General features: G+C 35.6%; 1 protein-coding gene across 1 annotated transcript in view; it reads right to left on the bottom strand.

Moving 5' to 3' along the window:
• The window catches only part of SLC26A7 (solute carrier family 26 member 7), a 132794-nt gene that overhangs the window by 138 nt on the left and 115756 nt on the right, over positions 1 to 16900 (bottom strand). Inside the window, exons 15-17 of the mRNA XM_063079905.1 lie at positions 5273 to 5373; positions 1097 to 1145; positions 911 to 1014 (exon numbers count right to left, since the gene is read on the bottom strand). Coding sequence (XP_062935975.1) covers positions 911 to 1014; positions 1097 to 1145; positions 5273 to 5373 — 254 coding nt within the window. The remainder of the gene's footprint in view (positions 1 to 910; positions 1015 to 1096; positions 1146 to 5272; positions 5374 to 16900) is intronic.

The following is a 16900-nucleotide window of genomic DNA, read 5'->3' as shown; positions in this document are numbered from 1 at the left end:
GCTAGGGAGTAGACATTCTATGAGGCATCAGAGTACAGTGGTTTAAAGCTCCAGGTCCAAGATCAAACTGCTGACTTTGAAACCAACTCTGCCCCTTACAAATGGCATACCTTCCCCAAGCCTTGGTTTCCCCACCTTCTAAAAATTGGTAAAATAATAATAATTACCCTATAAGGTTGTGACAAATTTAGTTAATATAGGTAAAGCCTTTAGAATATTCCTGGAACACAGTAAGCACTTAATGTTAGGTATGTAATAATAATAATGTTATTATAATTATTATTTTGTAAATACATATTGTTCTGACTGAATATATTAGGGATGATTCTGGGTGGCATCAAATGCTGTTCTAGGGATAGAAAAGGCAAAACAATTCAAAAGTCAAAGAAAAATTGCAAGAAATCTAAGCTCTAGAAACAGTTGTAAAACTGAATCGTAAAGCCCACGTTTTGGAGACAACTTTGACACTTTAAGTCAAATGAATGTTAGGTTCTGCAAATAATGTTTCCAAAGATGGCGATATAAGCTTAGAGGCAAGGGTATCAGAGCAGAAAAAACTCAAAGACTATATTTAGAGTTCAAATAAATTGGAATTCAAATTTCTGGGACAGCAGATCATGGAAAAAGCATTTATTTTACATGCAAGCAGTTTGCACTTTATAGTTGATCACCAAATCCACTAAGCAGTGACATTGTCGGAAGATCCAAATTACTAAACAATTGTTCACAACTGGCCCCCAAAAAGGAATGAAAACATACCTTTATTTGCAGCAGAAAACTCGGGGGAAGAGGGGTGGTTTATAGATTTTGGATGTCAGTGGAATAATAAGCTAATATAAGAAATGCAAAGCCCTTGAATCTACATTCTAATTTTTCTTATAACTCCTGCACGCCAACTTGCTCAACTCACCTTATTTGAATGGATGTTACTTATTGCAGCAGATACTGATTCAAAAAAAATTGGTTTCTCTGAATCTAGGTTTCCATAGTACTTCATTGCTTTTATCAAGGAAGCTACGAGAAAGCACAGGTGATGTAAGGATACATGGAGCAGCAGAACGATCTTGTACAGCGTTAGTCAAGCACACCCTCTCACCTGTGCAATGGGCTAACAATACATCCACATCCTTACAGTCCATGTAAACCTGGAAGAATTAAAATAGTATACCTACAATTAATTTAGGATAACTGGCAGCAAGGAATAAGATGGGCTTTAGAATAAATGAGACATACTAGTAAAAAAAGGTCATTGTTTATGAAGTTAAACCACCAGAGGGAGGCATTGTTACACAGTTGGGTATAACCTGGCGCTCACCTAAAAGACTAAGATTAATACAGCAGGGCATCTACCTTTACTGCAACTAAATTTGGCTGCTTACATTTTCCACTTCACTTAATAAAAATAAAAGCATCGCATTTCTTTCCCTGTAAAAATGACATAAAATTTTCCTCAACCTCTTTTATTGGAAGTCCAGGACCCATTTGTGAAAGTGATGAAAGCTGCCTACCTACTGCTTACTTTAATCTTTTACTGCTTACTTTAATCTGAGCACATCATGGACTCTACATATCACCCATGGTAAACTGAGAATCTCAGTATAATTTAAGCCCAATTTGACTGTCCAATGTCTGTTTTTAAAGGTCCACCAAGACGACAGAGCTTAATTTGCTTTGCATAGAGTCTTGCTTCTTTTGAATCCTAAAAAATCTCAAGTAGAAACAACTTATTACAGGTTCTGATCTTTAAGTCATTCAGACCAAAGTCAGTCCATGAAATTTAGTGGAAGTAAATCCAGAAGTCTGAGATACAGTAGGATGGGTTTGGTTATGTTATATTGATGTGTCTCACATATAAAGTGTAGAAAGCTGCATTTACAATACATTCTGAGAGTGTGTGTGATACATCCAAAATTCCCCTCATATTCTTCCAGTAGTAAGCAGTTCTATATGTGAAAAGAATTGTGAAATAATAAGAGAAGTATCACTCTAAGCATAAATAAACGAATAAATAAATAATACATGGACTGAGACTTTGCCATCGAACAAATGGCTCCTGTTTTTGTAAGTTAAAACGATTAACTCAAGGTGACCTCTCCGTGTTTGACTTTTTCTTAGGCTCAGTGAAGCACAAACACATTGCTATGGGTGGTTTGTTGATGCTGATAAACATAATCTCCAGTTCACTGACCTCTCCAGTGTTGCAAGTAAAAGAATAAATAGAAGTCAGCCCACTTCCTTCATCCCATAACTCCCAGGAGAATGTTCCTTATGCAAAAGTGACTAAGACAACAAGCCAGGGAGTGTTGTTAGAAAGCAGGAAGACATGCACAGACACACATGGCTGAAGAGTCCCTGAAGCTCTTACTCTTGACCCTCATCCAGGGTGGCTGGAACTAATAGTATTAGTTGTGATAATATTATTTGCATTTTAAAAAATTACTTTTTCAAAATAAGAAAAAATAATAGAAGCTAACATCATTGTATAGGTACTAACTGCTAGACACTTTGTTAGGTGCATAATATGCACTACATCATTTCTAAGCTTCACAACAACTTGATGAAGTGGATATTCTACTTCCAGTTTACGGAAAAGGACACAAATATTGAGCACAGATCATAGAACTAGTATATAGCTATTATTTGAATCCAGGGTTTGTGTATCTTTAGAGCCTATGTTCTTAACACATACTATAATGTTGTTATAATCGTGGTGAAATAAACCAAATAGTAATAAGAAAACGAAAAAGTGTAAACTGACACAAAACTGCCAGTTTTGTATATACTGATGAAAAACACCTGGCCAAGGAAAAATGTCTTTTTCTGCCAAAAATAAATTGCATCAGTTGATTTATTTAATCTTTCCATTGTATAGAATTTGTAAACCACTAGTATAAGTGACAAAAAATAAAAACAAAAAACCCTTTCTCAACATGTCCAGTACCAAAATTGTTTGGATTCCTCTGAAATGTCAACCTTAGATTCTAAGTTCAGTGGGAATAGATAACAAATTCTCCCTAAGTCCTGTTTTGCAATATCAAGAGAGGGCAACTGATCATTTCAGAAACAAACTAAAAATACAATTGAACGAAAAAATACATATGCTCTTTCCCAGCAAAAGGAAAGATCTATGCTAGTGTTTCTCAAAATATCCTTGGACCACCTGCATCAGAATCAATTATGGTTGTTTAAAATGAAGATCCTGGACCAGAACCAGGATCCAGAAGGCAGCATTTTCAATGAGCACCCCAGGTGATCCTACGCAGTCAAGTTTAAGAGCACTCTTCTAGGTCTTGGTAACACACAGTAAATAACAACGACGAACATAAGAAGCCCTTCAATGAAGAGGGACTATGTGTTTACAATCAGGTTTAATTGCAAAAAATATGAAGTATTCAGGTTGCTTTATATGCCCAATTGTGCAAAGCTTTTATAGTCAACAACAAGAAAATAAAAGCATGGTACATGGGCAAAGGACGACTTGACAAAAATTTTTTAAAAAGCCACTAAATTTAAGGCCTATTATATTTAAGCTTCAAGTTCTTTGAATAATTCATTTGTTTTGTACATATCTGCTAATTCTGAAAAAAATCACCTCCTCGTTTTTACAAGATGAATGAACTGAGATCCAGATAAGTGAGATGATTTCCCCAACACCTCAGCTAGTGTAAGAGAGCTGAAACTGCACTCATACTAAGCAGTTTCCCTCCACACACTCCTGCCTTTACCTTCATAGAAAAGCAGTACTAAGGTTGACTTTTGTAATATCTTGAAGTTGAAAGGTTACATATTTTAAACTAAATATAAAATATAAATGTATAGAGACACAAGGTATGCAACACCATAGGAAAACAATCAAAACCCACAACATGAGATCTTTTAGGGCTACTGATCTGAACTCTTTTAAATCAATGTCTGATTTCCACTTCCGGCCATGGTGAGTGACTAATACAAGACTGTCCATCCTCCACAATTAAGTACACAGCTGGACAAAAATATACAAACAACAGTATCTAGACAGTGGGCATCCGGCAGCGCAGGACTGATTTTCCCTTCCAGAAGGAGAACAAATGAGGCGAACCTTCCCATCAGCTCAGCTCTCTGTCACAAAACAGTTTCTGGGTGTGACAAGGGGGACCTGTATTAAAGCAGCAACTTCCCTGAACTGAGCAGACAGAACTGGGGTTCAGAGAGGGTTAGCAGGAGGGATTTGTGGGAGAGAGGAATAGCGAGCAGGACATAAGCAGAGAAAGAGCTCCAGAAATTTTCCTAGAGTTTTGATCAAGTCTTTGGATGAATACAAAGCCACACGGAGGGGAGACCCTAGGAGGCCAGGGTAAGAAAACTTCTGGGGAGTATGCACTTGAAGACAAGGTGCACTGAGTTACATGCACAGAAGCTGGTGGAGTATGGAGGACATTGAGGAACAGATGCTGCCCCATCCTCAAGACGCCCCCTGCCCCCAATTTGGGGTATTGAGGGAGAGAACAGAAGGAAATAAGAAAGTTCCTTGATGACTTAGTATTTACTCAAAATCAATTAATTAATTAATCAATCGATCAATTAATTTAATAAAAGGAGGGAAAAATTCCTTGATGACTTAGTATTTACTCAAAGTAAATAAATTAATTAATTAAATTAAAGGATGGAAAAAAATCCCAGTAGGATCCAAGTTTTCACTAAATTGGCAAAATTAGGTTCTTCTATCTGTGGAAATGGGGAGTTGTGAGCTATTTTACTTTTTTAAAAAATAAGCAGAGTTTTCTTTCTTGCACTTCTGGATTATGGCGACCCCATGGAGATCATGGGTGAAGGGATACCATCACCTGAGAGAACAGGGAAACGTCACTGCACTGGGCACTGTTTGAGAGACAAGGAGCGGTATTGGGCCAAACTGTATCTAGCCGCGATGTGAGAGAGAACACCCTGCCATCACCAAGGCCACCTGCTCATGTGGAATGTGCCCTGGAGGAAAATTCCATCCGTCTTTCTGGAAGCCTCCTAAGTTGACTGCCCAGCAAGCGCTACGCCCACTACATCTGAAGTCTATGTTCTGTTGTCTCTGACTACCCCAGTGAACTCCCCAGCCCTGACCCCCACACATACACAGGCCTAGAGGCTGGTTGGGATAAAGTCCCAAGTCCTTTGTGGAGAACGGGCGAGAGGAATATCACAACAAGCAGGCCTGAGACTCTGGAGCCACGAGAGTGGCTGGTAAGATCCTGATCCTGAAGAGAAGGGAAGAAATCAGCCCCAACACAAGCCGTGTAAATACCTCAGCAAGCATGGAGACTCCAGAATAGTCAAAAAAGGTCAGTCCACTGCAATCCAGGATTAACGAACTCTTCTCACTAGGGCAGGGCTGTGAAGCTTCTTCTGTAGGAGGAACAGAAGCTTGAGTTAGGGAGAGTCTCAGAGATTTCTGCTGCTGCCCCTGCTCGATGGTGGGAAGGTAACAGTGGCCTCGTGTTTAACAACACTAATTCTGAATACTTAATTTTTACATTTTTTAGTTAATTATTTTTCTGAACTTTTGGATCTTTGAGTCTTAGGATGTTATTTTGGGTAAATATCACATATCTGTTAATGACCAGTGTCATTGCATTGGCAGGCAGAGTAAGGCACAGCAAGCTTAAATGCTTTTGAAAGGTTATCTGGCAAGCTAGTGCCAAACACAGACTAGAACCCGGGCCTCCAGACATGCTGAATGACGTGGTTTCCACCCTATCACACTGCTTCCTTAATGGGTATGCCCAGAGGGAGAGCCCTGTTTTGTGGTGCCTGAAGCTCATACAATTTGGGAGTCACACTTTAAAGAAAAGATTCATTACTGGGGCTTGTCCCACAGCCTTGGGAGGGATCTCTGTGAGGGGCTCCCCAAAGTATACTTCTTTTGGTTCATAATAAATCTACCTCTGAATATACTTGATGGAAAAAAAAAAAAAGATTTTACTTAGGAGTTCATGACCTCTTTTTTATTGACTTTCTTGGGGCCACAGTTTTCTTACGGGAGATGACATATTTCTAAACAGTGACCCCTTATTTGTGGTCCCTTTAAGGAATGATATGGCTCTCAGAGCAGAGCAAAGCAGTAGGCTGAGATTTCACCACCACAGTAGGCAAAGTCTATCAATAAACTCTAATTCATTAATTGTTATAAAATTCTCTAAAAAAATAAAGTCTTAATTAGAATAGTTTAGGCATTTAAAATGTTGAAGGTTCTCCCCTGGCTACAGAAAACTGGGAATACGGTTGTTTCTCAAATTACAAGGAAACTATGAGGGAAACAGTGCATTTTAAAAATACTGCCACCTAGAGATAAAAACAGGTGAGCAGGAAATGTAAAATAAACACTGAAAATTTTTATACAGCAGTAACTATTAGGAAAAGGAGAAATGCTACAAAGTAAATAGTAATTTTTAATGTATTTGAAAAGTAGTATTTAGGTAAAGGATTTGTTTTCAAATTTCACCTTTAGATCTGTATTCATATTTATTAATTAAATAATAACTACAGAATATGTACTATGTTCAAGAAATTTTTTAAGATGTAGTGGGTGAAAACATATCTGAATGAGGGAGCTTATGATATCCTTGACTGCCAAGGATAGCACTGGGACATAAATAACATGATTAAAAGTGATGAAATGAAAAAAAAAATGGGAATTTACAAAAAGGAGAAGTCTCCTTGGAGTGATCAGGGAAGGCTTCATGTAAGAGGTAGTCTTGAAAGATGTATAAGATTCCAAAAAGTAGAAACAATGCTGAGATGTAAGTATGCCAAGCCTACGGACGGCCTTAATTAAACACTAATGAAAGCTTAAGATCTCAAACTGCTCCTGTTACCATTCAACCAACATTTATTGAGGGCTGACTATGTGCCAGGCACTCCAGTAGAGTCTTCTGTTTCCCTGTTTCTCTCATGGGAAGTGGGGGTGGGAGAAGAGGGGGGCGTTGAGCACTTCGCATAGATTCAGGCTATGCTTCCATTGGCCTAAAATGGTAGATTAGAACCGCAGATAAAATGAAAGTAACCACAACTTAGCTCATCCGTTGACTACTCAGTAGTAATCATCATTCACTATTTGCCTAATTAAACAAAGGACTTACCTCTACTGATGCAAGGGCTCTTATTTATACTCTCAAGTATAATGTGTCCTTTCTCATTATCAGATGTATGAAAGGATTAAGATTGCAGGAAAAAGAAAACTACCTATTCTAATCACAATTTTCATAAAACTTAGAAACATTTTATTAAATTTTCAGAGTATGAGTATCTCTAACAATTAAATGTCAGGTACGCTTTCCCAGAAAACATCAAAAATTGCTCTTGAAATTTGACCAAATATTTTTGGGAAATGTTTCTGATTAGTTAACTTTTGCAAACATGTTTGATTTTCTAAAGTGTATGATTAAAATTATGGCATGTGGCTTCTTAAAAAAAAAATAAAAAATTTATATCATATACATATATTTTATACATGTAATGGAATTAGATCTTTCCTTACAAAAGTAAGATACAAAAATATTTGTAAGATTAATCATGTTTGTGATGTACATTGGAGTTCAGTTAAGGTTTCCTATGCAGATCCTTTTGAACATATTTGTTTTAGAAAACAAAATTTATATGGTTTCTTTAAAGGCAGTAGTGGGTTGGAGCCAGCTCATATCAGCTCTTTAAAGTCAATCGTGTACATATTTTCCCAACTCCATGCTTAATGACAGCATGTTGGTAGCTGGAAATCATCATGATAGAAATACCTACACCGTGGAAACTGGCAAATACTACAAATCAGTGTTTCTTCACAATCCCATCCCTCGTCCCCCAATCCAAGAATTTTTTGCTGAAAATATACCAGCCCATCACTGATTTAACAAGTGGGGGGCCGACCCCATGGCGCACTCGGGAGAGTGCGGCGCTGGGAGCGCAGCAGCGCTCCCACCGCGGGTTCGGATCCTATATAGGGATGGCCGGTGTGCTCACTGGCTGAGTGCCGTGCGGCCGGTCACAAAACAAAAAAAACGACAAAAAAAAAAAAAAAAACAAGTGGGTATTCTTGTTAAACATAAAGAAAATAATCAGTAACTTTTAATAATCCAGTGGCTTTGATTATATAAATAATTAAACCACTGATATATTTGGCAATAGAACTTAAAATGACAGTGATAACACAATCTGATATCAAAATTCATCCTCTTTTCAGACATATATAGTATTGTTCTTACCAAATTATACAATTGTATAAAATAGTACATATTTAAAAATAAGCTGCAATCTAAAATTCTTTGTCTCAAATATTCTGTAGAAAAAAATAGCATTTATATTTAACCCTAAAAATTAATAAATTATAAATTTTTCTGAGATCTTTGTCTTATTCTTTACTTACTAGAAAACATACTAGTAAGTAATATCTACAAGAGAGGCCTGGTGAAAAGAAATTGTAATCTAAACAAATGTTAGCACTTGTTTTATTTAGAAAACATATCAGTGCATTGCTTTTCCTGAAGAAACTTAGATAAATTATTATCTGTAACAATATGGCAGGAGTTCTGTCATCCCATTCCACAGCCAGGGCAGACACGACTAATCAACGATGTTCTTTCTCCACTTACATCCAACAAGACCTTAGAATTTTTACTGACTCAGTAGTTTAGGAAGCCACTATTAGCTGATCAGAAACCTATTTGTCATTCTGAACTTAAAAATACTACAGTAAAAATAGTCTATGTATGTTATCTAGAGAAATTGATGGCTGTATCTAAACAACTAGAAAATGATGATGAAAAGGTTTAGAAAATTCTTTAGGAAACAAGAGTTTTTTTTTTTTTTTTTTTTTTTTTCTCCTTTTCTATCCTACCACACACTTATTTCACTTTTAACTGTACTTGTCATTCTTTTTATTTTCTTTTAATTATTTCATAATTTAAGTGGTGATAGATGATTAACTATGGAAATGTTTGCATTTTATCGATAGTGATATAAACATTTCCCTTCCATTGTCTCAGAGTGTGTTCACACCATTGCTCTTTTATTCTTACATCCTTCTTTCCTCTTTGTTATTCCTTCAGTCAACATATATGTATATTTTCAGACCATCCAAAACAAAACAAAATAAAATAAAGCAAAACAAAAAATAAAGCAAAACAAAAGACTCGTGCTATGTAGTTGTGTATAATAATTTAGGTAAGCAGTTTTAAAAGAAGCAACTCATGGTGTCTCTTCTAAATAAAAAAGACATCCTCAATGAAATTTTACTGAAAATTTAAATACAATGGACTTTTCTGAAGTCTTTCCAAAAATAAGTGATGTTTTCTTTTACACAGTATCCTCTCAGTTCTGCCATTGTACTGATTTTATAGCTACAACCTTGTGTTCTAAGCTTCTAAGTAAATCAGCCAGTGCAATAAAAATCACATCATCCTAGAAAAGAGTAAAGCGAATGCATTGCTAATATCCTGCCTTAAGCAAAATGAGGTAAGCTTGGAGCATGTGCAAAGGAGACAACTAATCTATACCCATGTGGGATGTGGTAAATGATGGGATTTATCTACAAAAAACAACACTTCACTTCAGAAAGAAATAAACCATCAGGTGTGGGTTGGCAATTAATTCCAGACTGTGGAAGCCAGCTCTTTCCTGTGGAATATTCATTAACGCCTTTAATTAAAAAGTATTCATAATTGCATAATTTAGGAGTGCTTTTCACATACTTCAAAAGATTCTTGACAGTTTGTGAGTCACTCATAATTTTTCAAAAGAAACTATTTTATGTTGATATCAATTAACTATTAAGAAGCAGATTTACATCTCAAATTTCTCAAGAAAATAAGGAGATAAGAAACATTTAGAACAAACCACAACACTAGCCTTGAAAGCCATGTGCACATATTATTGAGAGTCTCATTCACTCATTCATTCACCAAGCAGACAGTTAATATAGATATACTGAGTGCTTACTCTAAGCACCGTCCTAGGAAACGTTAAGTAGGTAGTAAACAAGAAGATGGTCTCTGTCTCAATAGATCCACAATAAAGTAGGAAAACTATTCGGTTGAACTAGTAATTTGAAGTGTAATGAGGGCTGGAGAAGATGTACAGAAAGTGCTAAGGAGGTGCAGGAGACTGGTGTCGCACACAGAATACCCCCCATAAGATGTCTTCATCTTAACCCCCAGATCCTGTGAATATGTTGCCTTACACAGCAAAAGTCACTTGGTAGATTGATCAAATTAAGCATGTTGGATGGGAAGATTATTCTAGATTATCCAGGTGGGCCCAATGCAATCACAAGGAGGCAAGAGATTCAGAGTCACAGAAGACGTGGTGCCAGAAGCAGAGGTAAGAGAGAGTTGAAGATGGCAGACTGCTGGCTTGAAAATGAAGGACTGGGCCGTGAGCCAAGGAATGCAGATGTCTCTGGAAGCTGGAATGGGCAAGGAAATGGACTCTTTCCTGGTGCCTCCAAAAGGAATGCAGCCCTCCAAAACCTTGATTTTATGTCCATAAGACTCACTTCAGACTCCTTTCATCAAAAACTATAAAAGAATATATTTGTGCTGTTTTAACCCACTAAGTATGTGGCACTTTATTACAGCAGCAATAGGAACCTAGTACACCTGGGTTGCTGCTTTGGGGGACAGGGAGGGCAGGAGCTTGTTTAGACTTCAGGGCCTTGATGGCAGAAATCATGCCTACTTTCTTCATCCTTGAATATGCAGCACTAATTATTGTGTCCAGGATTTAGTAAATGTTCAATAAATATAAGAAAGATTTGCTGAGTAAACAGGACATGAATTAATGCAGGAATGAAAGGAAGAATGTGCTGCACAAGCTGAGATCTGGAGGATGAGTAGATAAGTAGGTGAGTAGGTGGTGGAGGTGGGCCTGGCAAATCATAACACTAAGAAGGACCTCAACAGGGTGTCTCTTGGTATTGGCATAAGGTGACTGAAATGCTTTGGGAACTACAAATCATGGTGCTACTAAACATGGCAATGGAAGATTTCTTCACAAGTTGAGCAATTTTTATGTTCATTCCAAAAAACACCATGATTTCCATTCTACAATTGATGAAGCTTGTTCGATTATTCTATCATGTGCTCAACTGCAAATCTTCCTCTTCGGAAAGGACAGTTTGGGAGAGGGACATTTTTAATTCTCTTCCCTCTTGCCCACTTTCTCAGTTTATTTTTCCCCTTGCTTTGGTCACTGCCAGATCTATTCTGTATTCCCCAAAACCTACTGAATGTCTCCTGGATGACATCACATTAACTTAAATTTACCATCCTCCAAACAACTCATCTTCCCTTTTAGCCACTTTCCTGGGGTCCCTTTTAGTCTTAGTTTGAGAGTTTCAAAACTTATGAATCATCATTTGTATTGGCTTCTCCCTTCCCCCAACACCCAGACAGTGCCAGCCTGTGTTCATTACACTGCTGAGTCCATCTTCTCTGTTTTCTTTTGAGTTCAACCTCTTCATTTTCATAAACTTGTGATTAAAGAAGAGGAAGATAGAGGCTTCTTTTCTTTACACTCTCACCACCCTACCCTTCTTGCTTGTCTCCCTGCAGACTGCATTCAGACCAACACTCCTGAACCCCAGCTTTAAATACCCTTTCCTGTACATGTGCCTCACTTCAACAGGAACTCGATTTCCTGCCTCTGTGCCTAACTAACTGCAAGATGTACAGCAAGTTAGTTAATCCCACGGCCTCAATGTCTTCACCAGTAAAACGAAGAGTGTTCTATTACCTATTTCAAAATGAAAAGTACAGTATTTACCTATTATCTATTTTAGAATTATTGAGAAGATTGCCCTGTGAAATGCGTTAGAATATTAAGTGTTCATTGGACCAATGAAAAAATAATGCAATGGAAATGAAAAATGCATTATTTGACTTAAGTATCCAATTAGGAGGAATATATGCACAAATAAAACACCTCTGTAACCATATAAGGCCATATATGACTGAGAGTAGCATGTGGTAGTTTCCTTGTTATACTTTTACCATGAACTCCACTTTACAGCTGAAGATATTAAATTTCAGGCCACACTTCACTGTATATTCTTTTCTATGTATCTAGTTGACTTTTTTTCTGCCTAATAGGATTGCAAAGGAGTGTGTCTCTTCCACTTATTTTACTTCTCTATTAAACCTCAAAGAAAGTATAAGATGTAGTTGGCAGAAAAGGGAGATGGTTCTAGTCATGAGAATCCAAATAAAGGCGTAGAGCCAGGAATGATTAAGTTAGATGCTGGGGCCATGAATTGATTTGTCTGGCTGGAATAACGGACTTGCACAACATGTAGTGAAAGGGAAAGCAATTTGAAAGAATAAGGAAGTGTTTTAGGAGTGGGTACTTGATCCTCAAAAGGAAACCATCACAATTTATTAAACATAGAAGGGAATTTTAACACTAAAGATGATTTAATCTCTCATTATGTCACAGAATAAAATAAAGCTGCGATGGCAGTTAGATCTCAGCTGCGTGTCAATTCCAACCATTTGCAGTAACTTCTTGTAGCACCATGTTGAGAAGATTCTGAGGCTAGCTGGGCTCATACGAAGATGTGCCTTGATCACTTTTTCTGTCTGGCATGAGCACACAAAAACTGAATATTTTCTATCTATGGAATAAAACCAGCATGTCTCATAGCAGAAGAAGCATTTCATTTTGAACACGCTCATGTTGAACGTGATTAAGGACAGAATCAGAGTCACAGAAGTGAAAATGTAAAGTTCATAAAACCAAGAGTTACAGGTTTTAATAACTGAAAGATGAAATCAAGAACATAACCTTAGTATTTAAAGCATGGGGAGGTAGAGCAGGATGGTGTTTCTTAACAAAAGAGAATTAAGAGGACCTCAGAGATTTCGGAGCGTCTGAAGAGAAGAGAAGAGGCAGATGTGAGAAGAAATATTCTAATCAACTACTTCTGACTACTATCACAGGGCCACTGGGTGCCAAAGAGTGTCACCAGGACACAGCAATGGTGATGGCCCATCAGCTACGATTCTGTGCAAGGTGGGCCTAGTCTAGGGATGCAGAGGTAAGAACTCCCTTAAAAGTTTTCAAGCTAGCAGGAGAGTAAGACACTCAAGAAGTTATTAAAATAAGTCCTATACCAGAATTATCTAAATATTCTGTGCAAGCACAAGTCAGGAGAAAGTAAATTTTTTGCAAGAAGTTAGAAAAGACCAGAGAAGCTGACATCTAAGCTGCATCCGTGTTGGTGTGGGTCGATACAGTTGATCAGATGCTTCTATTCTACACTGTTCTATTCTATATGTTGTATATTTATGTACAATATATTATATACTGCAGTACCATAGATATTATAATATGTATTTTATCCTCTTATATAAACATTTTGCATATTATTTATTTATTGTATTGTTAATAGGTATTTTGCTTCTTTCCAGTTTGGGGGAGATTACAAACAATGAAACCACAAAGAATCTTTTATGTGTTTTCAGGTACAAATATTAAGAGTTTTGTTTTTTATTGTCTATAGAAGTGTGAAAATTAATATAACTCAGTTTTCCTTTTTTTAAAAGTTTATATGAATGAAATTGGTATTTTACAATATGTTTTCCTTTGTCTTGCTTTCTTCTTCCAAAGTTATGATTATAAGATTTACCCAATTTTCATTATTGTATAAGTATACCACATAACAAATATAATAAATAAAGACTCAGTTGTATAAATATACTGTAATGTATATTTGTCTGCTTTTATTGGGTATGTGAGTTGTTTCCAGGTTTGCATAGTTACAAACAATGCTGTCGTGAATGTTTTTGTTTGTGTACTTTGCTGCACATAAGCTATCATTTCTTTAGGGTGTATAACTAGGAGAAGAATTATTAGTCACGGGATATATATATCTTCAACTCTAAAAAATACTGCCAAACTGTTTTCCAAGGTGGTTGTAATAGTTTATACTCCCACCAACATTGTAAGAGCCTTCTTGTTGCCCTGCATTCTCACTAGTCCTCAGTATTGTCAGATTTTTAAATTCTTACCAACTATATATATATAAATATTTTTTATATTATATATATATATACACACACAGTGTTATTTGTTATTAATCAATTTGCATTTCCCCAATAATAACTATGAATAATAGTGAAGTCAAACATATTCTCATATGTTTACTGATAACTTAGAAAATATGTCTTTTTGTGAAATGCCTATTCATGGCTTCTGCCCATTTTTCTATTGGATAGTCTGCCCTTTTTTATTCATTGATTTGTGGAAGAATGCAAACCTTTCTCCATCTTATATATTACATCTGTCTTCTGCCACTATGGCTTATCTTTTCATGTTTTATATGTTACTTTTTGGTAAACAAAAGCTCGTAATAATCTTCTGAAGTTTAATAATCATTTCCTTTGTGCTTAATGCTTTATATTTCTTTTGTTTTTAAAAATGTACATACTCCCAGGTCTTCAAAATATTCTCCTGTATTCTCTTTTAAATCTATATTTTGTGTGCTATGTTTAGGCGTTTGATCCACCTGGTACTGATGTGAGGGTATGGTGTGGGGTAATTTCATTTATTATGAATACATGATTGTCTCTACATCATTTATTAACAAGACTGTCTTTCCCCACTACTCTGCAGTGTCACTTTTGTCATAAATCAAATGCCAGTGTATGTGAGAGTTTTTCTCCCTCTGGGTTTTCTACCTGCCCTACTAAACTGTTCTAATCTATTTCTGATCCAATTCCACATTGCATTGATTATTAGAACTTATGACACATCTTGATAACTAAGAGAACATGCCCTCCCCACTGCTCATGTATTTCAAGAGTGTCTTGCCTATTCTTGGCCATTTGCAGTTTTACAAAAAAATTTAAATGAGCTTGTGAAATGTCATTGAAATGCTCTAATGTAATTTTAATTTGGATTAAAGGCAAATCTATAAGTTAATTTGAGAACTGACATCTTGTTAATATTGAGTATTTTAATCAATGGACATTGTATTTCCTTCCATTTATGTATAAATACCATTTACTTAAGTATTTCAGGTATTTTTAATGTCTTATAATAAAGTTTTACACCTTCATCCTGTGTAGGTCTACACATCTTTATTTAAATTCACTTCTAAGATTTGATATTTTTTAAAGATACTGCAAATGGCAGCTTTTATTTATTTTCTCTTTGATGCTTGTGTACTAAAATCAACTGATTTTTATATTGATTATGAATTTCAGGAAACTTGCTAAAGTTTCTGATTAATTGTTCAAATATAGTATATTAATTCTTTTGATATTTTACATGCACAATTATTTCACATCCAAAAGATAAAAGTTTATTTTTTTTCCAATCCTATGTGTTTTATTTCTTTTTCTTTCCTTACTACACTGGTTAGGTCTGCCAATACAGTGCTGAATAGCAGTTCTGGTAGTTACCATGCTAATTCTATAGCTAAGAGTTTTTATCATGAACACATATTATTTCAATCATATGCTTTTTCTACGTCTTATGAGATTATCAAATGAGTGATTCTTTAATCTGGACATAATGCATTATATTTATGTACACATATATGAGGGGTCTTCAAAAAGTTCTTGAAAGATTTGTATTATCTTTTAATTTTTCCACAAATTTTTAAAAGTACCCTAGTATATAGACTTATATGTAAATACATACAGATAGACAGTGAGCCTAAGTTTTTGTGCAAAATGTGAGTTCATGAACAGAACTGGCCTTTTTTTTCTTCTTCTGACCATATCATGCACAGTTTTCAAGGTTATGCCAGGCTTACAACATTAGTTGTATTAATTTATTCCTCCACTTTCTAGTTTGGAATTTTTTCCCTTATGGTAGAATTCACTAATGAAGACAAAATTATGGCATTATTTTGTATGGAAAGATTTTGGACTAATGATTTAATTCTGTTAATGGTTGTAGGGAGTTTGTGGAAATTTTTCTTTAACTTTTTGAATTAGTCTTGTAAAATTGTATGTTACTAAGAATTTGTCCATATGATCTAAATTTTCTTTTGCTATCAAGATACCGATAATGCTCCCATCTTTCATACTTTCATAGGATCTGTACTTATATATAAATATATATATATATTTTTAAATATCTTGTGCCTTATGTTTTTTTTTTTTCTTAGTTGGTCTTGTCTTATGTTTAATAATTTTCTTATTCTTTTCAAAGAACCAAATTTGGGATTTTTTGATCTTGATTGTATCTTTGTTTTTTGCCTCACTGATTTCTATGTCTATCTTTATTATTTCTTCCTTTCTACTTTTATTAGATTCATTTTGCATTATTTAACTTCTTGATATAGATGATTAGATCATTAATTTTTAGCCTTCTTTTCTAATATATACAGTTTAGGATATAGATTTTCCTTAAGTACTGCTTTACCTATACCCCATAAGTTTTGACATACAGCATTTTCCTTATAATTTAATTAACTTTTTTCTCTAATTCTCAGTACAACCTCTTCTTTGAACTAAAGGTAATTGCAAAAAGTATTTTCTAATGTCCAAGTATATGGTAGCTTTGGGACTAACTTTTTGTTGTAAATTTCTTTCTGTTAAATATTTTTACCTAAATTTCATCTTGGCCGGAAACCTGCATATATAATTCCCATTATTTGCAATGTATTGAAATTGTCATCATGGGCAATGTAGGGTGATCAGAGAGAAATAACAGTCATACAGTCTCTCCTAGCCATCCACCTGAAGGAGAATATAACACCCCAAGCCTGGCGTCCAACTGGATCCCGATCCAAAGATGAATATGCTAATCAGGTTTCTCAGACTAGTTCCCCCTTTGCCAAACCTTTAACAAGATGTTTCTGAATCATGCTCACATTCATTGCAATAGAAGCTTAAAAAAAAAAAATACTCTCTTGTTTCTTTTGATCTCATACCAA

This window comes from Cynocephalus volans, chromosome 15 (genome assembly GCF_027409185.1).
Source record: "Cynocephalus volans isolate mCynVol1 chromosome 15, mCynVol1.pri, whole genome shotgun sequence".
NCBI lineage: Eukaryota > Metazoa > Chordata > Mammalia > Dermoptera > Cynocephalidae > Cynocephalus > Cynocephalus volans.
The sequence above is the reverse complement of the archived record's forward strand: the minus strand, read 5'-3'. Positions and strand labels throughout refer to the sequence as shown.